The sequence below is a fragment of the Caloenas nicobarica genome, chromosome 1, assembly GCF_036013445.1.
Source record: "Caloenas nicobarica isolate bCalNic1 chromosome 1, bCalNic1.hap1, whole genome shotgun sequence".
Lineage (NCBI taxonomy): Eukaryota > Metazoa > Chordata > Aves > Columbiformes > Columbidae > Caloenas > Caloenas nicobarica.
Genome location: NC_088245.1, coordinates 191,598,585 through 191,623,490, shown reverse-complemented (window position 1 = coordinate 191,623,490; position 24,906 = coordinate 191,598,585). Strand labels below are relative to the sequence as shown.

At 36.9% G+C, this 24,906-nt stretch overlaps 1 protein-coding gene across 5 annotated transcripts in view; it reads left to right on the top strand.

Moving 5' to 3' along the window:
• Window positions 1–24,906, top strand: part of FRY (FRY microtubule binding protein) — a 241,792-nt gene that overhangs the window by 146,644 nt on the left and 70,242 nt on the right. For all 5 annotated transcript variants that reach the window (XM_065627032.1, XM_065627031.1, XM_065627033.1 and 2 more), the window contains 14 exons: window positions 631–763; window positions 5,103–5,210; window positions 9,405–9,660; window positions 10,763–10,945; window positions 11,838–11,924; window positions 13,690–13,949; window positions 14,271–14,460; window positions 15,213–15,337; window positions 15,523–15,580; window positions 18,815–18,906; window positions 19,107–19,279; window positions 21,208–21,368; window positions 22,132–22,242; window positions 24,224–24,378. In XM_065627032.1, coding sequence (XP_065483104.1) covers window positions 631–763; window positions 5,103–5,210; window positions 9,405–9,660; window positions 10,763–10,945; window positions 11,838–11,924; window positions 13,690–13,949; window positions 14,271–14,460; window positions 15,213–15,337; window positions 15,523–15,580; window positions 18,815–18,906; window positions 19,107–19,279; window positions 21,208–21,368; window positions 22,132–22,242; window positions 24,224–24,378 — 2,092 coding nt within the window. The remainder of the gene's footprint in view (window positions 1–630; window positions 764–5,102; window positions 5,211–9,404; window positions 9,661–10,762; window positions 10,946–11,837; window positions 11,925–13,689; window positions 13,950–14,270; window positions 14,461–15,212; window positions 15,338–15,522; window positions 15,581–18,814; window positions 18,907–19,106; window positions 19,280–21,207; window positions 21,369–22,131; window positions 22,243–24,223; window positions 24,379–24,906) is intronic.

The following is a 24,906-nucleotide window of genomic DNA, read 5'->3' as shown; positions in this document are numbered from 1 at the left end:
AAGAGTTAATTCAGGTTTTCTTTTAAAATTATTTGTTGTCCATCAGCTGCTGTAAAGCTTTGTGTCTGATATTGTTTTTCACCTAAAATGTCATGCCATTAATTTCCATACCAAATACGTTTTAGGAGAGCTCATTCAGATTCCTTTTTTTCTCTTTGCCCGTAGATTTTAAACCTTGCTACTGGATCAGAGCTTTTACTTCTGTCATGAAAAGTCACTAAATGCATTATATAACTTGGCAAACTGTGTGGCTTCATTTGACTATGTAGGGACATATTTTGACTAGGTATTTTTAATTTTTTTCTCCAGGAAAAATACGTATGTGTGTGTGTATATATATATCTCCACACACATATATATAGAGAGATAGATAGATAGATAGATAGATAGATAGATAGATAGATAGATAGATAGATAACTTGGGCAATTTTTAAATACAATAGCATTCTTTTTGGAAAGGGCAACGTATTCCATCTCTGGATCAGGATATCCTTACTAGTGGAATATGCTATCTTGTTAGGAAAGCATTTTTCTTAATTCATGCAGCACAGCATGAGTAAGCAACTTTCTTTTTCGAAATATATGTGTCTGTAAATATCCCAAATTATACAAGAATGCATATTATTGCAGGTATGTCATTATATTATTCTCAAGTAAGAAAAGCCGTGGACAACATTCTCAGACATCTTGACAAGGAAGTGGGGCGGTGCATGATGCTGACCAACATCCAGATGCTTAACAAAGAACCTGAAGACATGATTACGTGAGTGCTAAAGAACAGTAAATCCCATAAAATATTGAGATGTAGTTTCAAAACTTTTGCTCTATTTCTGTCTATTATGAGTCATCAGAGAAACGGCAAGAAACAGAAACGTTTTGCCTAGTTAGTATATACTTTGAAAAACTGTTTGTGACAAGTTGATTCTACCTCTTTGCATGTTGCAGTGTTTGGAATTGAACTGATGCTCTCGATGTACCCAAAATCACATGTGAATCCCTATGAATATTTAAATGGCAGAAGTTGAAAAATCAGAGTGGAAAATCTGTGAGGCTATGCTCAGTACGCTGTTCCAGGGTGTATTTGCATCACTGAACTTCAAAATAAGAGCATCAAATTCTGTAAATCCCTATTAGTGATAATCTTTCAAAAATCCCATTACTATTCATGCCTGTAATCAAAATCAAATCTTAATTAAAAACCCAAGTTATTTTGTGATAAGAGTCTTGGATTGAAGGAGTACCCCACTGGAACAGAATCAAACCAGTACATCTCAAGCAGCGTGGAGCAGCAGCACTTTACACTCTCATCCAAAATTATTAATGAGGGAAGTTTCCTAGAGAGAGCTCTAGTGAGATGGATATCTGGTAGGCTGTAGAGACACAGAGACATCATTTGACACGCAGAGAGCAGAGATTGCAGAGATCCAGCTGTAAGGAGACCTTGCATTTCTTTCCTGTTAAAGGAATGGACTCAGTAGTTATACTAGAAGAGAAACAACCCCTGGAAAAAAGTTTGAGGTATAACAAAGAGGACATTGATCTGTTCATTTTTTTTTCCATATACTGTCCAAAAAAAAAAAGACAACTTGTTAAAAGTACCATGAGTGATAGATAGACTGCAATGACTGACCAAAGTCAACTACCTTTTACACCTGATATACTCTTTATGTTTTAATGTCATTCCTCTGCCCTTGTTTGTTGCTGTCACTGTGCAGATGAGATTGTAAGCTCTTTGTGTCTTTAGCATTGTCTTACTTTATATATATTAAATGCCAGTGTTACTATCAGATAATATTTCATTTTTTTCTTATAGTACTACCCAGTATACTGCTCAGTACTCACAGCTTTCACAACCATTTTGGGTATCCAGGCTTTTGCAAGAGAGAAAGTGAGTTTTGAAACTCACATTTTATTCCCAAGAGATAATTGGATGGTGAAACCTTGAGCACTTGGATAAGAAGTGTACTTAACCTTAGCTATAAATGTTCTTTCTATGGTTTCTCAGCATCAAAAAAGCGTTCTTTATTTTTAGAGGCAGGGAACAAATAGACTTAAAAGAGTTTTAAATTTCAGGAAGTCTTATGGTTTAGTAGTCATTTTTGTCAGACATAAAGGTTTTAAAGTTGGAAGATCTAGACATGTAAGTTACTGTATTTTTCTGTTGTACATTATATCCAAATGGGCTGTAACATAATATACATACTTGAAAGAAAAAACACATTAGAACACATTTTAACTTGTTCCTCCACGGAAAAAAACTTTCTGGGACGCTTAATTATTTGTTGATCTAAAATCATGTGAACTCATGAAAACCATCATTACCTGTTACTATCAGCATTTAAAATGTCCCTTTTAAAAACTTAATTGTGCATAAATGGAAAAGTCTATGTATTGTTTTTATGTAATTGCTTATCATTTTATTCACAGAAATTCATACTTCACTAGAGCTACGTAGTTGCTTTGAGTTCTTACGGGCTTTAATACATAGATACAACACTAAATTTATCTGTATTTTAAAGTTACGGCTTTAGTCATATTTACATATAGTTAATTTTATTGTATAAACTGAATATCGTAATCATATTTTTAATAACAAATAAGAGTCAGAGGGAAGTAGCTAGGCAATGAATTGTCATAATATTTTAAAGTATACAGATTCTGGAATTTTCTTTGGCAGTGTCAGACATGCTTCTGTATTTAATGACTGATCCTTGAAGCATTTATTGTTGAAGTAGTAAATGCCACTCTGATGAGTCTTACTCAAATCCTGACTAAGGAGCATCCTTTTCATCCTCCACTGGGATATGAATTTGAATACTGGTTGTAACTATTTCCAACATCTAGTCAGAATAGAGCATCCATTTTTCTAACATACAAACCTATTCTTGCAAGTACTTCGAAGATTTTTGCTGACAATACCTAACTAAAATCTGATACCGCTGGTATGGAAACACGAGCTTCCAGGTGAGGATGGCTGTCGGTGTGTTCATCCAGAGCTCGTCTGCTTGGATCCTGGCTCAGCCAGAGATGAGGAAAGGGCTCTGTGAACCCCCCCTTGCCGGACGCTTCACGTGCTGTGCCTGGTAGCTCGGATGAGCTGGGGACTTGAACCTTTAGGTTTGGATCTTCTCCGGCTAGTCTTCTGAGCAGCTGATAAGCCACAGAACAGCCACACATTTTACATTTATAAATAATCACTCATTTGTCTTCATAACAGTTTCCTTTCAGACTATTATTTTACTTGCCTCCATTTTAAATGCATGAACTGTTTACCCTTGCCACAAACAGATAATAAGGAAACTCTGCAAAGTTCACTTTCTGCTTCAAGTCAGCAAGGAAGACGCATTGGCTTGCCTGCAGATAAAATTACTGATTTCACTTTACTGTTTACAACTACAAAAATACAGTATTTTGCAATAGTTATTAATGCAACTAGTCTTTACATTAGCAATAATAGTTCAAAGTTTATGACCAAGTTCTCTGATAAGATGTTGTATTTTACTATTTTTCAAGCCAATTGCTGACACCTTCTTTCAAGTTCTGTCTGCTAGGATACAGGTACAATGAGATAGAGACAATTCATTGTGAAAATACTTTCCCCTCGCGGTAAAATTTAAGTCAGTAGATTAAAATTATATAATCGTATTATTTTATTAATGTAATACATATTCAAGCTGATAAGTGTATAGAGTGTTAAGAGAAAGAATAGCATTCACTAAAACTCTGTCTTTACTCTTCAAATTAAGTAAGCCTAGTGTCAGTTTATGCCTTTTCTCCAGTCATTATTTCAGTGAATGCTCAGTGTTACTCTGTAAATCTTATTTTAGGCTTGTGTGATGGTATTACATTCAGTCTTTCTCCGTGACTGAACACGGAAGTATGGTATCCAAATGCAATTTATTCTGTTGGGTGGAAAGGCAGAGAAATGTAATAAGCAGGCCATTGGACTGGGGTGCAGGAAAACTTGTTTCATTTTCTTTTTGTCACTGAATTTCAGTGTGGTGTTTAGTAGCTTACAGTCCTTCTTGGTGTCTCTCTCTTCCCCCCATTCTTTTGTAGTTCAATCAGAAGCATTAAAACAGGAATAGTCTTTCTCTGCATGTGTGTAGTAGGGTCCCTAAATAGGACCTTGTTCTTTTGATTGCTCCAAAGCACATTACAGGCTAATAATTAGTAATACTGTGGGAAAGACTATACAGTTTGAAATGATGTTATGCTTTGGTTATTTCCTCTGTGCTCAATCGTCAAATAATAGGTCATCTGCATTCTTAAAAAAAAAAAAAAAATGAAAACAAATCAGAAAACAACTGCATCTGTTGTGAAAATAATCAGCAGCTGAAACTTGAGCTACTTTTAGAAGACTTAAGGAGTCCTAACTTGGTTTTTGGTTCATGCTGAGCATTGGACTCAACCATGTTCCCAGGCCGTTAGGTAGCAGCTGAGCGGTTCCACAGATTAGAGCAGCCTTGGGGCTGCTAAAGCTTATTTTAGTGGATAATGGTTGCCGAAGTGCTGCTATCTCAGGCAAGGATCAACAGAAACTCTCTGGCCATACCTACCTCTAAATTATGCTTCTTTTTCAGCGTAATAACATGTGGTGTGCGATTTCCAGAGATCTGTGCCCTGTTGAGGGCAACTGTCTGTATCTTCAGTTGTGTTATTTGGGCTTCTTACATATCTGCTATTTGCTTTACACAACTGGTGTAATATAGCTGTTGTGTGATGCGGGACACACCAGCTTTTTCCTCATTGCCTCATCCGAAGCTTGGTCTTGATGAAGGAAGCCTCTTACATTATAATTCCATCTTGATACATTTGCCCGTTCCTCTCAGAGAGAAACAAATGAGTCAGTAATAATTGATTTTTCAAGTACCGTGTAGTTACAATGCATGAAAAGTCCCAGAACTGGAACCATTTAATCAATTGCAGCATTTATTCATGTTTCCTTTTTATTTCATGTATAGGGTCTAGCTTTCTGTCCTGATGTTCTTACTAGGCCTCTGGCACTCCATTATGTCCAGCCCTATTCTGAAAAACTGTAGGTGGTTCATTTAACACAGTTACTTGTTCAGCTTAGTCAAAATTCTTGTTTAATTTTTCAGTGGTGAAAGAAAACCGAAAATTGATTTGTTCAGAACATGTGTTGCTGCTATTCCTCGATTGCTTCCTGATGGAATGTCAAAACTTGAGTTGATCGACTTGCTGGCAAGGTAAGCTGTTTGAGCATTAAATGACTTCTCAAGGGGAACAGAGTGAAAAACTGAGCCACAGGATGAGTAACCATTTCTTAAAAAGAATCATATGCTTATAAGAAGTAATCTGATATTGTTGCATAAGACACAGAGGTCCTAGCATCTTTTTACGGGCATTGTGTTTATATTATAGACTCATAATCTTATAAGAGAGTAGATAATGTCATCCAGAACTCTCTTCCGTCAGTATGTAGATTACATGATACACTGTTCTTCATAATATTCACTATTTTTCATGATATTCACCATTCTTCATGATATTCACCATTCTTCATGATATTCACCATTTATTGCCTTTTTAAACCACGACAGCATTTTAATAGGAGAGAACATCTTTTCTGTGTTGTGGAAAAATGTGGAGAAACCTGTTTAGTTTTGATTTATAATTCCCAAATGCCTTTTTGATAGAGTGTGCTATATTTCCAAATATTTTTAACATTTATAAAAAGGAAAGGGTAAGTTTAAATTTCATATCCTCCCTGCTTGGGGTCCATTGAATTTATCCAGGTAGACTTCACTTCACTGGAGAAAACGACTGCTAAGACAGCTTAGGTTTCAGGATGTCAAATCAGTGACTTACTGCAAATAATTACAATAACAGGTATTGGTCAGTGCAGAAAAGTCTGTTACATTTCAGTTCCCGCATGCATTATTTATGTGAGTGGATTATGGTGGTAAATCAAGCCACAGGGCCCTTGCAGCGTATTGCTCTCAGGTAACTGTGACAAAGCAGTCTTGACCACTCTATTCTAGCTTGTGAAACATCTGAGAGGAATGGCAGGTGTGGGAGTCGGAGGGTTACAGCAACAGCAGGTGTTTTCTGCTCTATGAACACCCAACTCCCAGTGATCTGCTAAAACAGTGAAACAATTAATTCTGCAGACACCCAAACAAGCCAAAATTGCAGCCAAGGGAGGCGTGCTGTGGTGCATAGCCAGCTTGATTTTGTTGTGGTTACATCCTCTGCTATCAGTCACTTGTGGGTTGTTTTAAGTCATTGCATTATCAAATTATACAGATACCATATTAAATAGTAACATCAATTCTGCATAAGGAAAATGTAAAAGGACATGTTTTCCTTTAATTAAATATTTTAACTAGCTTTGTATCCTAAGTAGTGGCCTTAACTGAGCTGGTAGAAAGCACATATCCATTCTGGTCGCAGCTCTTCAATCACAGAGCATTGTCCAGGTCAGACCCATCACTACTCTTAAGAAAGTTTGGAGACTAATGCAGAGTTCCTCCCAAATTGGTGCTTCTCTCTTTATGTCTCATAACTGTCAATATAACCACTGGTCTATCTTTATGCTATCATCAAACTTCATGCAGAAAAAGTCAGTGTGATTCTTTAGCCGCAAACAGTTTGCAAGCATTTCTTGGGTAATTTCTGTGCTGGGACAACGCAAGCAGTAGGTGTGCTGGGTTATGTGACTCTGACTGTGAGAAGTGAGACATCCAGAGGAGCTAAGGACAGCATCTCTAGAGCAACTTCAGAAGCAATTACATGCTCAGGCTTTCCCCAACAAAGGGACCTCTGGGAAGCTGTTCTCACCTCCTACACTCATGCTACAGACTCTTTGAGACATTGATACTGTTTTAAATTAGATTCTCAAATCTAAGCAAATAAAATTTATGTAAAAGTAAGTGGATGCATAATAGGTTGGAAAGCAGTTAATGGGCAGATCATGGTTCAGGAGATGTGTAGCGTGGTGTTGAAATAATGCGTTGAACACACACAAAAAAGTGATGTTCCTATGAAGAGGCAAAACTTATTTACATGTATAAATTGAAATGTCTAAAAGATTTTTGAAAAAGTTCTTCTGGTTTAGTCAGTATCAAGGATGCCTGATTTGGAGAACAGTGTCCGAGATGGGGCATTGCAGTTGAAGAACAGACTGAGCAGAAAACAAGAGAAAGAAAGATCAGTGGGTTGAACGAATTAGGTCTATTTAGTCTGGGATAGCATGGATTGAAAACAGTCTGCAACAATATAGCTTCAGAGAAGAAAGTAATAAACTGTTGAAGGACTTAATGCCTGGCCTACTCTTAATCTAAGTCTTCAGACTATCCCAGCACCAGAGCTACTTCTACACTCTCTAGACTGTGCCATGTTTACTTGGGTCCAGATTGACTGTTTCTTCCAATTATGCAAAAGTAGTCCCATGAGGTAAGTCTTTGCTGTTCTAGAGAACACTGCATTACAGTATTGTGTCTTTGCTGGGTCAGAGACTAAAATCAATACAAGGATAAAAAACTTTGAAGAGGTCAGGTTTCAGCTCCTCTCTGGTTTTGAAAAGAAGTCAAGAAGCTGTTCTGCCAGGGATTTATGTGGGGCCATGTTGTTGGGATGGAAAACTGTTAAATATTTTATTTCCACTAAAGATAAAATAACATAATTGGGTTAATGGGTTCTTTTATTCACAGTTTGGTTTGAATTTTTCAGCCTCATGACAGATGTGTCTTTTGGCAGTTTCCAGAAGGAGTCTGTAACTCAGCAGCTAGACTTTCTACCAGGACAGCTGTATTGAAATTATAAGCCATAAAGCAGATGTCAAGTATATACTGTACCCTTTGCCCTTTCACTGCCCACGGAAACCATTCATTAAAAATTCCCAAGTAGGTCTTAAATTTAATTGAAACAAGTGCAAAAAACCAAACACGTACTTGCTTCCTCAAGCTGCCTATCATATCATGGTAATACACAGATGGATTCTTATGCTCAATTGGAATTTCATCTCATTTGATAATGCCATTGCACAGCGACTTAGGCTTAGAGATGTATGTCTTTTGTATCCTCTTTTCCATTATTACTTTATGTCATTGTGAAAGTCATTTCATGGATGACTTAATCATAGTCTCAGGGGTTTTGCTTGTTTTTCTGGTTTTGGCATTCCAAAGAGGAGACAAAAATGGTCCTTTCTTAGCACAACAAAATACTGTGTTTCCAAATTTATATAGAAAGTCACATGGTTATTAAAGCGTAACAGTTATTTTTGGAGTCATATTCACCATGGGTGAAGTTTCATGGCAATCACTTTCCTTTGACTTAATTGAAGTGTCCCCTGCCTCCGAGTTAGGCAGCTGTAATGAACCAAATTCGTTATGAGCCACATCTGATCATACACTTCCAACAGAATGGAATTTGGTTCCACTCCATTTGGCTGTTTAGCTTTTCTTTCGTAGCCTTCTCTCCATTTCTTTATAATGAGGCCTCGTTTTCAACTATGTAGATTAAATGTAGATAAAGTGCTTTGGAAATAAGTTCTAACACACTACGGAAAATTACAGTCTCATGAGTAATAAAACCAAAATGCATCATAAAGGCAATGAACCAAACATTGCAGAACACAATGATCTGAATTTACTTAGTTCTGCCAAGCTACCAACACAGACGTGGTTTGATAAATTTTGTGTCAAAAGAAACTATATAGAATTTTTATGTTGAAAAGAACTTCAACGCAATGCAAATACAGAAGGAAATAAAATTTGAAAATGGGATCTAAAATTGCACCATCTTTCAGGACTTTGGGGGTTTGCGATATGTTTTTAAAAGTATGGAAAGTTCTGAGACTGTTTTTCCCATTCCCCTATATTAAGTTGTTTAAAACATGACGGAGTTTTTTAATTCAAATGCTTCTTTTTATTTCTTTTGAAGATCTTATCACAATAACTGTGATTTGCTTCTTGGCTAAAGATACATTTTAACTGTTAAGCAGTGGAGGTATTGTGATATTTTGGGGTTTTATACTGAAAGTAAAAAAATAAATACATAAATTATGAAATTATGTATCTACCTGTAAGCTTTTTGTTATCATAACTAAATAGAAGTTGTTTTATAAGTGTAAATAACAGTATACTTGGGTCGGGGAGACAGCAAAGTTGCCAAATGATGTACTTTAAATATACTGTCTTTTAGGAGTGGAACAAAGACTTCTTTTGGATCCATTAATATGTTCAGGCACTGTTGTAGCAAGGATTACAGTATAAAAGCAGGTTAAGGATGTTAATTGTGGTCAGTAATAATGAAACCCTGATACGCATCATTGTCATTGGGAATTTTCCATCAGTGTCAAGTTACGGAGGAACATATGTTCCTTACCACAATAAACACTCCTTAGATGTTTATTACCTGACATTTACTTTTACTTACAGGCTATCTATCCATATGGATGATGAACTTCGACACATTGCACAGAATTCTCTTCAGGGTCTACTTGTTGACTTTGTGGACTGGCGAGAGGATGTACTCTTTGGTTTTACTAATTTTCTGCTTCGTGAAGTGAATGATATGCATCATACTCTTCTTGATACTTCACTGAAATTGCTGCTACAGTTGCTTACACAATGGAAGCTTGTAATACACACTCCGGGAAAAGCTTCTGAACAGGCAAAAGCCAGATCTGCAGAGGTATGAAATCAAGAGATCTGTGTTGTAATGTTTATACTCATTGAAGGTAGAAATAACGTTCCTTGGTCTTGCTGTGGTTTATGTATTTTGTATTTATTCACCTGAGAAGAATTCATCATGCAAGGTTTTTTAAGGTTATTAGTTCAGCTGTCTTTTGAGGACAGCTACGTTCTTGTGTAATGCAGCAGATGTTACTGTTGTTGAGCAACATAAGAGAATGCATGTCAAACTGAAATATGCATATCAACAAAAGCACATAACATGAAATATGTGTATGTAGATGTGGCAGAAGGACGTTTTCCCAGGACTGAAACTGATTGATAGTGCTGGTGGGAATGCTGAGAAGAGTGAAGTGGATCTTCCCTTCCCATAGCCATTCCATTTGGTTGATTCAAAAACATCAGAGAACCCTATTGTCTCTACAGCCTGCTGTCTCCATGTGTTACAAACATTCCTGGGAACTGAACAGCTTTGCTCCTGCTCCTCCCATCTGCCCTGTCCCACAGATATTTTCATTATGAGAGATGATTTTCAGGCTTCTTGTCTCCTAACCGAGTCACATTGGAAATGTTTTCCTTTGGGCAAGCATGATTTTGGCTTTATATCACAGAGGACCTTAAATAATAGGTAATAACAGTATTACAAAAATGTAGAAAAGAGAAATCCCCACATTCTTTTCAGTAAATATTGTTAGACTTTACTGGTGGAGTCAGGTTCGAGAGGCTACCTACAAGGATAAGGTGTTGCCTGCTACAGGATCAAAAAAGGACCTGCTATCTGGAGTAGAAAAAGTGTGAAGTCTTCATAATCTGACTTACCCTTTGTTTATTTTAGTGAAGACGGAAGAAAGTAGGTAGTCGAATCGCGAATTAGAGGGAGGGGTTTGGCCAAAGGACTCTGCTCATATATTGGTTTTGTGGAACAAGGTAGCTTAAAGCAACAAAATTTGGTTATTTGAGGGAATGCGGTTAGTCTGCTACTTCAGCATTTGTGTGGCCTCTGCATTTTGGTTCTTTATATGTCCTAGTTGAATACAATATTCCTTGGAGACCTGGTTTTCAAAAACTATCCTTCCATTTCTCCCCCTTGCACTGTTCTACAGTTGATACCAAATGGATCCAGCCACAGGATACAGTCGGAAAGAAGCCCCTATTCTAATGTACTACATGCAGTCGAAGGATTTGCACTGGTTCTGCTGTGTAGTTTCCAGGTCGCTACACGTAAACTGGCTGTTTTAATCCTCAGAGAGATCCGTGCTTTATTCCTGGCCCTTGGCCAGGCAGAGGTATGATTTTCCTTTTTTGGAACTTTGAGTTAGAATTTTCTAAAGATAAAACTCAAAACTGCTATTACAGTTGCTTTTAACATAATTGCTGTGGTGTAACAGGTATGCACTTAGTTTATAAAAAAGCATTTGGTCTGAGCTGACCTTTTCTATTTGCCTTAACACTGCAAACCTGTCTGTATACTCAACAATGTAACATTAATAACATGTGCCCTGTACAGGAATTTGAAGGGAAACATTCTGCAACTTAGTATTTTCTCGTGGCATGATGTGAATGTAAAAGACACTGCAAAACCTTTTTTTACTGCATGGATCATTTTTGTATTGTCAGGATTATAAGTTTATATTGGAAATTAAACTCATTCCTGTAGCATACCATTTTGTAAAAAAATACAGCATAAAGACTAATCTAAGGTTATTCACATACATTTCCCTTGTATAGTAAAGACCTCTAAGTCTTTTTTATGGATACAGAAACATAGAGAGTCATGATGTGTGTTGGCGGTCACAGCTCAGTGAGCCATCCAAATGCCTAAGAATACAAATATGTGTGTTCATGGCAAAGGAATGCTTTAATAAACAGTAAGCTAATTTTTCAGTCTTTTGATACCAGCTATCCAAAAGCATTTGGGATTTTCTGATACGTGCTTTTGTTCAGTAAGCAGTGAGCCGTACCCACAAATAAACTTCATTTCAAACCACAGCCTGGACTTGATTCTGAGATTAATATGAAAAAGACAAAATGCACTCATCGATACCAATGATTTTTTTAACCGTTTTAGATTCATGTCGTAATTTTTAGGTGGTTCTACTTCATGTTCCAAAAAAAAAAAATATAAGGGAAATAATTTGGTCAGGAGAGCAGTTAACTTGTGTTCTTTGCATCATGCAGGATGATGACAGGCCTATGATTGATGTCATGGATCAACTGAGTTCTTCTATTCTTGAAAGTTTTATTCATGTGGCTGTTTCAGATTCAGTAAGTACTACTTTACTGTTACTGCTAGCATTTATGTAGTGCATAGACATAACAAATATCAGACATGAAAAACTGAAAATAGAGCTGCTAGAAATCAAATCATACAGCCTCAAGGCTGCAGCCATCTACCCAAGAGCTCCAAGGCTCCACAGTGTCCCACACAATCTGTTCCGTGAAAATAGTCATATTATGGATGTAAAAGATATTACATATGAGAAAAAAATTATAACAAAATTTATGAGTGAAACTACCTAGATTCTGGACTTGTGACCTGCATTCAAAAGAACTATTGAGAAAGTAATTTCCAGCATCACCAAGTGCTTGGGGCACTTGGAAGTCACTCACTGCTGTCATCTGTTCCAGAAGGGAATACGCTTTAGATTCCCTTGCATGCTCAGATTTGGCCCCACCTGCAAACCTAAGCCTAAGATCTAGATTAATTCACAGCTGGGGTGGATCTCTCCTTTTGCTCTCTCATGGGCCTGGTGTGTCCAACATGCCACCAGAGAAAGCAGAGGTGCAGGAAGCATTTTGAATGGTAAAGCATCGGCAGAACTGTTCCTTATGGCAACTTGTTTTGCATACTACTTTAGAGATTAGTGCCTATGTCCAGAGAGCAGAAACTATCAGTTCTGGGCACTTTTCAGCCTGACGAAGTTTAAAGCAACAATTGTTCCTTGCCACGAGAGCCCTTTCCTGGGGTAGGAAAGGGACATTGAACGGGTGAAGTTGGGCCATTGTGCAGCTGAAAACAGGAAAGCTGCAGGATCAGGAACTGAGCAAGCAAGAGACATTCGGATTGTAACCCAGGAATTAGGAAATTCAGCTGAAATAACAGCACCTGGGCTTGGATGTTGCAGTTTCTATAGGCGAAGGTTTGGATTGTGTGCTTTAATTCTATGCATTAACAATATAGCAAAGCAAATGTGTTGGCTATGTGCCTCGTTTCTGACAAGTACAGCAGGGACTGGTAATTTAGTGATTACTTTTGTAACAGTGGATGCAAGATGCAGGCAACAGTTACATCCTGTTTGAGGTCTGATAAGCAAGTAACATGGATGCCAAAATACATGTGTTTTAAATTTTCATTCCACAAGGTTGTTTTCTTGAGACAAAATTTAAATTACAGTGGAGAAATGGTTTGTTGATATGATGAGAACCCTACTTGCCACTGAAGGCAGCAGAATTTAAAGTGGATTAAAACTGCTTAAGCGCCTGCTTCAGCCTCTTAATTCCCTACCCACATATTCAAATGCCCTGATGAATTCTGAAGAATATTTATTAATAGCATTGGTATTTACCATATTGTCATAGCATGTGGGAGTCTTAATCATGGGCTAAGGCTCTGTCCGGCTATTCAGACAATGAACATACAGACAGTCTGTTGCCATTCCAGACTGCAGCCTCTTACAAGAGACAGTGGATGAGTGATGGCAGCAAGGAGAATAGAAAGTAACAATGAGATTATATTGGTCAGCATAATCCATAGTTTTTGTAGCATTTAAGGGCAAGTTATTTTGCGTATCACAGTAAATAGGAGCTTTAAGGAAGAACCAGAGGGGAAATAATGAGATAGCTCTTACCAGCATTTGTAAAAAGCTCCTTCTGAGGGAAAGGGCAATGTGACGGGAAGCATTAAAGTGTTGGTCTAAAAAATCCAACAGAAGTTGGCCATGGAGTTTGAAAAAAAGGGCAGGTACTGAGGAGGAACATGGCAGGGAATAAATGAGTGTCACTGTGATTTTTTTATCTTTTCTCTCCATAGACAACAATCCCATTAACACACAGTGTGGATTTGCAGTGGCTCGTGGAGTGGAATGCCGTCCTAGTAAATAGCCATTATGATGTGAAAAGTCCTTCCCATGTCTGGATATTTGCACAGTCCGTTAAAGACCCTTGGGTTCTCTGCCTCTTCAGTTTTCTTAGGCAGGAGAATTTACCAAAACATTGTCCTACAGCTCTCAGCTATGCTTGGCCGTACGCTTTCACAAGGTTACAGCTGATAATGCCTCTTGTGGATCCAAAGTAAGTGGCAGTCTGCATTGAATTTAAATGGGTTGTGTGATTTTAATACAAGCCTTTTTTTTTAGTTTCATGTTTCAGTATCAGTCTGTAAGTCCTGCAAGGTGCTACCCAGACATTCAGTTTGGAGTTTAATAGTTGCACTTTATAAGGTGGAAAACTCTGGTTTTCTGTCTTCATTGATTTTTCCCATGGATCTCGTCATGTTGAATAGCAGCTGGTGGCTACATGGCATGTTTTATTCCCTTTTAAAATATTTTAAGATACTGTGTAATTAAGGCTGGGGATTTATTTTAATACTTTTAATTTATTTTAAAATTCTAGTATTCCTGTTAATGCAAAGAAAACAAGTACAGCAAGCAGTGGAGACAACTATGTTACTTTGTGGAGAAACTATCTTATTCTCTGTTTTGGAGTAGCAAAGCCCAGTATTATGAGCCCAGGACACTTGCGTGCTTCAACACCAGAGATCATGGCTACCACGCCTGATGGAACAGTGAACTACGATAATAAGGTGATGCATCCTCTTTCAAACAATTTATTCATTTAGGAGAGTTTTAAACTGTATCTGAATCCAAAATCTTATACTGATGAAAGTATTTCAGTTAGGGGAATATTTTAATATATGCAAACTGCTTAAGGCACATCATTAACAATTAAAACATCTGTATCAATGTGGTATGTCAATAAATATTTGTCAGAAGCCATGACATTTTCAAAATATTACTTTTTTTTTAAAACTTTCTGGGTGATGTATATTCAAAATATAGAAATTCTGGACATATGTGTTGAAGTTAACTTCAGTTTGTCATCCCCTTTCTTTCCTCATAGAGCTCTCAAATTTATACATTTATAATATTATTAAGCAATAAGGCAAATTTCTGAATAAATGTATAACTGTCAGACATGAAGGAATATTATATGAAATACAGTTTCAAGTAGTAGCAACCTGAGAGGAGCAGTAGTTCCACAAATGCAATTATTGGAATATTTTAATGAAATAACAAATTAAGGAAATTACAATAATCTGAATGAAACCAAAGAGATTTCCCAGATTTATTTATTTGCTAGGCCTTATTGAGATGATTGTGATGTAGCAGACATCCAGTTAGGCTGGTGTATTCATATCTGTAATAGAAAAATCATTTCAGTGTGTTTTGTTAATACATATTCATTCTTGGACAATGTTTTTTTGTTAAGAAAAAAATGTATTTACTTAATATTGGTAATCCTGACAAACATCAATGATTTCTTAATTTATTTTAGGCTATTGGAACTCCATCTGTTGGAGTCTTACTAAAGCAGCTAGTGCCTTTGATGAGACTTGAAAGCATAGAAATAACAGAATCACTTGTATTAGGATTTGGAAGAACAAATTCACTTGTTTTCAGGTATTTTCCTCACTTATCGTATTCTCAATTATTTGCCTCTTATTCAAATGCATTATTTTTGCTGTAATTTAAATATACTCGAATTTTTATTTGCACTTTAGACATTTTTATGTATTGAATAAAATATTGGTGCTTTTCAGAGGAGATTAGATGTTGTTTACAAAGTTTCTTTTTTTTTAATTTAGAGAATTAGTAGAAGAACTTCACCCACTTATGAAAGAAGCCCTAGAAAGAAGACCAGAGGTTAGTTGTGGAAATTAAATGTACTAGCTTGTCTAAACTGTAAAATTAATTTTAAAGTATCGATTTTGTCTCTTTGAAATATAAAGGTATTCTTTTGTACTAAGTAGCAAGTTAAGCTTACTTGCGTATAAGAACATAAAATAATTCCATTAAAACTTAGTTTAATTTAAATTCTATCAGTGATACAAAATATACAATATAGAAATCCATTTTGAGGAAAAATTCCCAATCAAATAAGGAACCTTATCATAGGGAATTTGGGTATAGTGGAAATCCACTTTCAATATCTGGAAAGTAGTATAGCTGGGCTCCAAACACATTTTGCAGTGGTGTTCAGATGTGCTTTTTATTTGCAGAACAGACAGGGTCATCTGTTTCTGTTTGAATTGACTCTATTTGTTCATTAAAAATACAGCAGGTTAACCAGGAAATTCATCAGTATTTTCACTTTCATTTTAGTACTATCCTTTGTTATAATAGAAAGGAGTGCTGGAAAGTATCCGAACAGATCCTGTCATTCGTGAAAGATGTTGTCTAAACTGTTCTTAAAACCCTCTGGTGACATATTCTGTAGCCTCACTGAGCGGTTTAGTCCTAGGACGTGTCTGTGCTGCTGAACGGGAGAGCCACGGGCAGAGCTCGAGTGTTGGACCTGAGTTGCCATTCTGCTGAATTTTCCCTCCCTGGTTCAGTTTTGGACCATTCCATCTGGCTCCCAAAACCTGACGGAAACCTGAGATGGCACTGGAGGTAGCTCACTCCCAGGAACAAGCCCCAGAAGGCGCCGAGCCACCAGACACAGTCCCCCAAACTATCCCAGCTGCTTTTGCTCTGCTGTGCTTCCCCTCATCCCCCACCTCCACGTTGGTAGCAGCCGAAGGGCCAGGTGACAAAGCCACTGCTGTGGCTGCAGCACAGCCCGCAGGTGTGAGCGGACAGTTTGTAGTAAGAAAACACACAGTCATGATGCCTTGGGCCAGAGAAGCATTGAATGAGTCCTGCTGGGCAACATGGACATGGGCAGCCTTTCTGAGGTCTTCTGGAGCAGTGTGAATACGAGGCAGCCTGTGCCGCTTGACTTCAGAGCTATCAACAGTCCCTGTCTGTTTATGAGTGTAGACACAGCTGTTGTGTCCATGCAGTTCTGCTGTTGTTGCATTGATACTTTCTTCTGTTCAGGCTTCTTTATCTGATTCTCAAGCATTTAAACTGCGTTCACTGCTCTATCCTCCACAGCACTTTCAATAAGGTATCCTCATGGTGACCTGGTGTATTGTCCCCATCTTCCAAGACATAGTCTTTGATGCAGAAGCCATGTGGAGAAGGGTGGTCATGAAGAAGTATTAATAGGTGGAGAGAGGCTCTCAGCTATGCCCAGTATGCAAATAAGCAAAAATTTAATTAACTCAGTGGGCACTTAATTCACGTTAAGTTTTACATGGACAATTCTTAATAATTCTGTCTCTGGCAAACACCCACTACCATTTCCACTCTGTGTCGCTTCACATCTCAATTCACTTCTGTGCTTCCATCCCTAGGAAGTCATTGATTTGAAAGTCACTTGTTTTGATACTGGGCAGAAGTGGATTAATACACCTTAGTGCAGCCACTTCCCTCTGGATTTCTGCCTGTGTGCCATTGAAGACAGACTTGAAAGGCCTTTTCTAGAGAAAAACATATCCAGTCTACCCGCAGGAAAGGAATCATGAGAATGCAGAGGTTTACAGTGTGCTCTAAGTGCAAATTCAGCACATGGAAATTTCAGTAGAGGAACAAGAGACTGCAGTGTTAATTCCTGTATTGCTCCTGATATGAAGAACTGGGCCACCTTACTGCAAGCAGTGCCACCAGTAAAGCCAGGAGTGACTGCATGGGTCGTGTAGCTGTAGAGAATGTGCCAGGCCTCCCTGTCAGCATACAGTTATCCAACACATCAGAAATAACGTCCTTGAACTGACATATGCTATGACTAGAAAGAGAATTACTAACATGGCCAAGAACTGCAGGGGCAAACCAAAATGGACATTACACAAGATCTGCCATGTGGGCACTGGCGCAGAGCTGGCCAGATTGCTTCTGGCACTGCTGCAGGAGGCAGCTCAGCCTCTTAAATACTGTGTTACAATAAAACTGCTTTTTCTCTCTACATGTGCTTCCTGGGACCTTTATGGTGTAGAGGAAAAAAAACCCAGGGCTCTAAATAGGACAAATAAAATGGCATAATGATTTGAATATAACCTTTGGCTAGGATGCTGCGGACTGCCAGTTCTGGGTCAGAATACCAGGGAAAGTATAATTTTCTTTTCCTACGTATCTGCTACTGGACATTGGCAGAGCCAGAGTACCAGGTGATGTAAGCCTTTGATCTGACTCAGTATTGCCATTCTTATGTTCTGAAGAGGAAAATTTGAGCTTTGTCTAAGCTTTTGTTGTTCTGGCAGCAAATTTCTTTGAGTGCAATAGCAGCTTTTTGACCTTCTCACATTTTTTGCTTTGTGGAGATGCAGCAAACAAAGAAACAAGTCAGTTTAGCCCTTCAGCAAAGAACAGGCCTTTTTGCATTCACATCTTTCAAGGCAACAATAAAGACAGAAAGCACAGCTTTCTAGAAGATAATGAGATATAATGAGCCACTTAACAGCAGTGCAGTCTTTTTCTTTGGGAGGTGTGTGTTAACTGTGTGTACAACCACTGCAGTCAGCACATCCAAGAGTGCAGCAGAGCGGTGTCTGCCAGGAGCTAACTTGAATATGCGCGGTCATGTAGCTGCAGCATTGCCAGGTTCAAGAATGGCTAATCACTGAAATATTTCCCTGGAGTCTGGGTATCTGTTCTGCACTGCACAATGCTTCCGGCACCCAAACTAGGTGGTGTTAAGCTAACATGAACATCCATGTGACCTGAAGATAGCATGTTTTTTGGCACAGGAACCTTGCGTATTAATTATTTTTTATCCAGTATTTCATTATTTCATTTCCACATTTTCAACGAAGACTAAGGTACCTGTTAACAGTTTGTTCAATAATAGTTGCAAAGACAAAAATCTGATCATTCTCTGTTGTGTATAAGTACCCTGTTTTAATGGAATATCCAAAAGCAGTCAAGTTCCTTTGTGAAGCAAATTCTTGAACTGGAATTCTTACATCTTGCTGCTGTGCTGACATTTCTGAAGTTACTAGTTTTTAATGTATGCACCTATGCATATAAAAAACGGTTGTTTTTTTAAATTCCAAGAACAAGAAACGTCGAGAACGCCGAGATCTACTAAGACTGCAGTTACTGCGAATTTTTGAACTACTTGCTGATGCTGGTGTTATAAGTGACAGGTAGGACTATCGCTCATCATAAATATTGATCTTTAAGTTAAATGATTTTTGATGTTTGAAACACTGAGTTTATGTTGGTATGTTCTTTGAAGAAGTGTATAAACTATGAGATATGCAGAGATTTTTATGCATTTCTTCAGAAAGCTGTAGTATAACTACACTGTTACTCTATATTAATATACGACTTTCCTTTGTGCTAGTACAAATGGAGCCTTAGAAAGAGATACGTTAGCCCTTGGAGCCTTGTTCTTAGAATATGTTGATCTGACTCGCATGCTTCTGGAGGCTGAAAATGATAAAGAAGTCGAAATCCTGAAGGATATGAGAGCACATTTCAGTGCAATGATTGCCAACTTGATTCAGTGTGTTCCAGGTATGGTACTAAATTATCTCAATATACTATGAAATTGCATTTAATAGATGTAGTGAAAAAGTATTTTTTTTTCCTGTGCTTTTTTCACTGCTTGTGAATTGTCATATAATAAATGTAAAAGGGAATGTGGACAAAAATGTGTTCAAAAGTCTATTAAGAATCAAATTAAAAAAAAAAAAAAAGTAAGGGTTGTTGAAGCTTGTAGTACTCATATACAAGAAAAGCCTCTTTAAAAGCCCAGCAAAAAAATTGTCTGTGACCTCTTGGGGCTCTGGGTTTCTTTGACATAAGGCCTTATTTGCTTCCTTTTGACTTTGTTGCCAGACTCTTCATAAACTTGTACAGGCCTTGAAAAATATATGTAGGTACAGAAAATGTACAATATTAAGTGTAGTGAAAAACTTGCCTGAGGTGTTGTGACTGTATCCCATGTTACCTGACAACAGTTGTATAGCAAAGATTTCTCCAACGGATTTCATGCTTTTTATACATTGCAAGATCACTTCAGAAATGTAATGCAATTCCATTAGGGGGGAAAAAAAAAAGTCTGTTTTAAATTCCATGTAATTAGTGGAAGATAAAATCTGGAGATTACTTAGTCTATGTAAATCTGCTATCTCCAGATCATTTATGGCAGGACATGATAGCATTGGTAGCAACATATAAGAAGAAATTCAAGAGAGTACAGTAAGGGAATAAATGATGAACAAATGTTTTCACATAAATTCCCAGTGCGCAAATTTTGTCAAAGTAATTGCTTTCATCTGTAAGTTACATAAAAAAATGTATATTAATTGAACGAGATAAGAAAAAAATGGCATCCCTGCTATTCTCATTTAAGAAAGTAAAAAATTCCCTTTAAACTGAGTGGTGTCAAGTTCTTAGCTACTGTTAACAAACAAAATACTGCACTTCTTTATTGCTCTTCTGAATGATACTCATTAACAATACAGAATTTCTTTAGTAGTTACTTTGCCAGGAGTATTTGCAAAGGCCTTCCTCTTTGCAGTTACGCTCACATTCTTTAAGGCACGTGGCAAAGGACTGCGTGTTGTATGAATTTTCAACCATGAAACTCCATTGTACATTTTGAGAGAAAGCAAGAATAACTGCTGCATTTCAGTAATTCTGTATGCAATTCTTTGAAGAGAGGTATTTTCTGCTAACAAGGCAGCTTTAAAATATATCAATAACTAACAAAGCCATAGCATTTAACTTCCGGCAACAAATGTTTATTGTGTCAACATCTGTCATATTTAGCCACTGTTCATATTGATTTGCATTAGTATTGTCTAGTTAGATTTTGTTGGCCAGTAGTGGTTTGCCAATCTCTTTAATAAACATTGCACCGCCTCTGCCATCATGTTTTGCTCTGGGGAATTAAAAATATTGTTTAAAAGATTTATCTTCTTTTTTTTTTCCCCCCACACAGTTAAGAATTCATAGAGATTTTTTATCTGCTGAGGTAATTTAGATGTTCAGAAAATATATCACATCTTTGTCATGAACAAACAGGCACCAACTTTCTTTTATTTCTTATCTCTACGCATTGTTGTATTAGAAGAAGACCTATGTTATTGCATTTAAAGGATTGGAAAAAACAAGTGAATATTTAACATTACAGGAATGCAGGAGGCAGTGAAAAACCTGATTCTATAATTAGTTTCTTGCATGCTGTTTCTGAAGTCAGATGTACCTGTTTGTATAAATACACATAAATTCAGAACTGAAGGTTCTTAGAAATAAGGTGCATCTTTTTCACTACGTTAGATTTTTGAAAGGAGCTTAGATACTTTGGAGTAAATATATATTGAACATTTAAGAAAAACTGCATTTGCAGAAATCTGAAATTCATGGTATCATCTCTGCCAAATTAATGTGTATTTAACATTAACAAATGACAGCTATTTCTGTTTCTGTTCACTTAGTTCACCACAGGAGATTTCTCTTCCCTCAGCAGAGCTTGAGGCATCACCTGTTCATCTTATTCAGCCAGTGGGCAGGACCTTTCAGTATTATGTTCACACCGCTGGACCGTTACAGTGACAGAAATCATCAGATTACAAGATACCAGTATTGTGCATTAAAGGTATTAAAGTTTCACTATCAAAATCAGTAATAGCAATTTTCCAGTCAAAATGCAAGTAACTGTGGGGTTTATTTTATTTCATAGAAATTTGAACTGGCATACATGATGTAGACTTGTATACTTTTCAAGCCTAATTATTTTGAAAACCAAAATGCATTTTAAAATGTTATTTATCTGTTCGTTAACAGGTTATCAGGTTCAGTGAGAGGGTGTTAGGCTCTGAAATTAAACATAGTACCAATTCAGTATCACATGCACATCTCGGAACTGCCTCCCACACTTGCCTGGAGACATGCTTAATAATAATAATATACTTTTGCAGCAAAACCAGTTGCAACTCCCCCGCATAAGTAAGCTGGGAATATAATAGCTTGTAAGTTGTTATACATAAGCTGCATCACTTGGTATAAAACCATTTTATTTTTTACAGAAAGATACTATTGAAGCATCTATGTAATTTAATTGGCTTTGTAGCTTGATTTGTGAAGACTGGGTAAAATGACAACGTGCATCTTGAGGAATGGTGAAGCTGGGCTATAGTATTCCTTCCAAAATGCTTAAATTGAGCACTATCTTGAGGTTGTATCATCTATAGCAACATAATTATTGAATTCTAGCAACATCAGCTCTTACTATTTTCACCATAGTTCCCTCAAAAATAAAAACAAGTGGCAGTCACATTAGCCTGGATTTGGGCTCAAATCATTCTGAAAGGTTTGTTCATGTTACTTTTTTGTGTAACTAAGGTTCCTTGTGCTTTTAGGCCATGTCAGCTGTGCTCTGCTGTGGACCTGTATTTGATAATGTTGGTCTTTCACCTGATGGGTATCTTTACAAATGGCTTGATAACATTCTGGCTTGTCAAGATTTACGTGTAAGTACTCACCAAAATGCAACACTGATGAACAATTTTAATCTCTGTACTGAGTAAAGACTTTGTGACTATAAGAGCTATGGCTGTATATGTTCTATTTTGAGCAGGAAACAGTAGCTTTGTGCAAGGTTCTAATACAAAAGTGTAACTAATTTAATAGCATTTAAACAGTAAAAGAATTCTTATTCCTGAAAATGTAATGTAGGTAAAGAATAAGCTAAAAAAATTTCCTTATGGCTCAATGTTGCTTGCAACAGAAGGTTAGGCTTTTCATCTGCTGATAAAAAGAGGTTAAAACTGGCACAAGCTCAAAAAGATTTGTATTTCTATTTGGAGTATTTCCACCCACCCGCTTCAAGTTTCTGTGGAATGATAATGTAAAATCCCTTCTTGCTTGATAACATAGATACTAGTGAAACAAATCTGAGTGAAAATTAGTGGGTAGATCTTCCAAAGAAGTCAAGAGGATAAATTATTCAGGAGAGGAAAGAATCTCTTTTTCTTTTTAAAGAACATGTAATAGATTATTCTTGTAATTGCCTCTTCCATTTCTGTGAAGATGAGTTTTGACTTTATAATTATCCAGTCATATTTCTGTATTTACAGCTGATTGGATTATCTCTTCGATTAAGGAGGGGTAGATTGGTGATCTACATCAAGTGGAGAGAGAGAACAATGATCTTTCCCTTTGTGATATCTTGCACTTTGACCTGCTGTTCTCCCTAATAGCCTCATACCAGCACAGGTGGCTGTGATTGCTAAAAAAAATGCGAACAGCAAAGACTAGAGGCTTGTGGAGCAGCTAGAGGATACATGCTGTGGAAATAATAATTGATTAGGGAAAAAAAGGTCAGACAGATTAGAAGAATAGCTACAGAGAAAATCTTTCAGAAATTAGATAGGATTTTGGAATGTTGATAGGGATGGAGCTCTAAAGATATGCATAAGTGATACGTATAGTTGAAATTCTTATGGATATGGGAAGGAAACACACAGAACAAGAGAAAGGAAAAGATGAACTTTTCCTCCTGGCATTTTTTCATTATAATCAACAAATATTATATTGCCATGTCTAATTGATCATTAGTATATACCACTCATAAAGTAACTGGGGACAAAAATTACCCCTTGAAATACAAAATTTGGATATAATATGTGAAATACGTTTCCCCTAAGCTAATCACTATAATTTATGATTAATCACCATGGTCAAGGACTGTAACTAAACTGCACTGCCTATAGAGCTAGTTCAGATTTAGGTGAGAAGTATCCTACATGGTCCATTAACATTAAATACCATTTGCAGTCTTTACAAGTAGTTACTTACACTGTCCGACTGAATATTAATAGGAAATAATGTTTGATGTTCCACTACTATCCTCTACCAAAGGATCACAAAGGCACAGTCTAAGCCTTAGTTGTGATGTGTTTGTAGCAGTGGTGGTACCAGGATCAAGTGATACAAGGGCTGTAGGGAGAGTTGTTAGATTGCTTGATGTAGTTGGATTAAATATACAAGTTTTCATACCCTCAGGCTTGCAAAAGGTATTTTTCTTTGTCTGCCGTGCTTCTGTGTTGATCAAAAGAAGGACACACATGAAGTGTGTCACTTTATGGAACAAACATGAAGTAGGAAATAAACATCTAACAAATCAGCTAACCGATACAAATGCAAGTTGCCCAAGAACGCCTATAATGTGTCTTAGATTTTCCGAAGATTCTGCCTTTTCCTGTGCTTAATTTTGGAAACCTTTGAAAGTTTATTTTGTTTATGTAGTCTTTGTCCATACAATTTTCTTTCAATTGGGGAGTATTGAAAACTGAGTCACATTACAACTTTGTTATCCCTAAAATAAATTTATGACAAATTTTCTGATTTATTTTTATTTTTTTTAATACTCCATTTTCCCCTCATTCTGCCTATGTCACTTTAAGAATAGTAGAGAATGAACAAATCTGATCTCATCAATCATATGTTCAGGTTCATCAGCTTGGCTGTGAAGTTGTGGTCTTGTTGCTAGAACTGAATCCTGATCAAATCAATCTCTTCAACTGGGCTATAGATCGATGTTACACTGGATCATACCAGCTTGCATCTGGGTGTTTCAAAGCCATTGCAACTGTGTGTGGAAGCAGGTATTTATTAATCTACATTTTCAAATATAAAGAAAACTGGAGGTTCAGCTCGTGTTGTAAAGAATTATTTGTCATACTCTTATGGTATATCCTCTCAAACAACTCTCGGGGACTGTATCACTTATTTCCATGATTCTTAAAGTGATCTGCTTGGTAGAAGATGCTCTTACTATATTTATATTTGAAATCTGAGGCATTTTTATGCTCTTTTGCTCAGGAAGATACAAAATAACCACAACACTTTAATTTGAACATAGGTCATAAATCTAGTTTCAAAATATTTGGCATTTCATTTGCTTTATAAAAGGTAAAAAGTTTTAATTGTTATTAATTAATATCTTTATCGATTTTTGAAAGCTGTTAACAGTTTTTCCTCTGTTGTCTGCCAACATGTTTAGAGGCCACTGCTTAAGCTGCTTGTAAAATAAGCAATAATGCATCACATTGCCGATGTCCATCTTTCTACAAAGAAGCTACTTCCTTTAAATTCTCTTTTATTATTATTTTTTAAACTTAGTAGAGGAACAA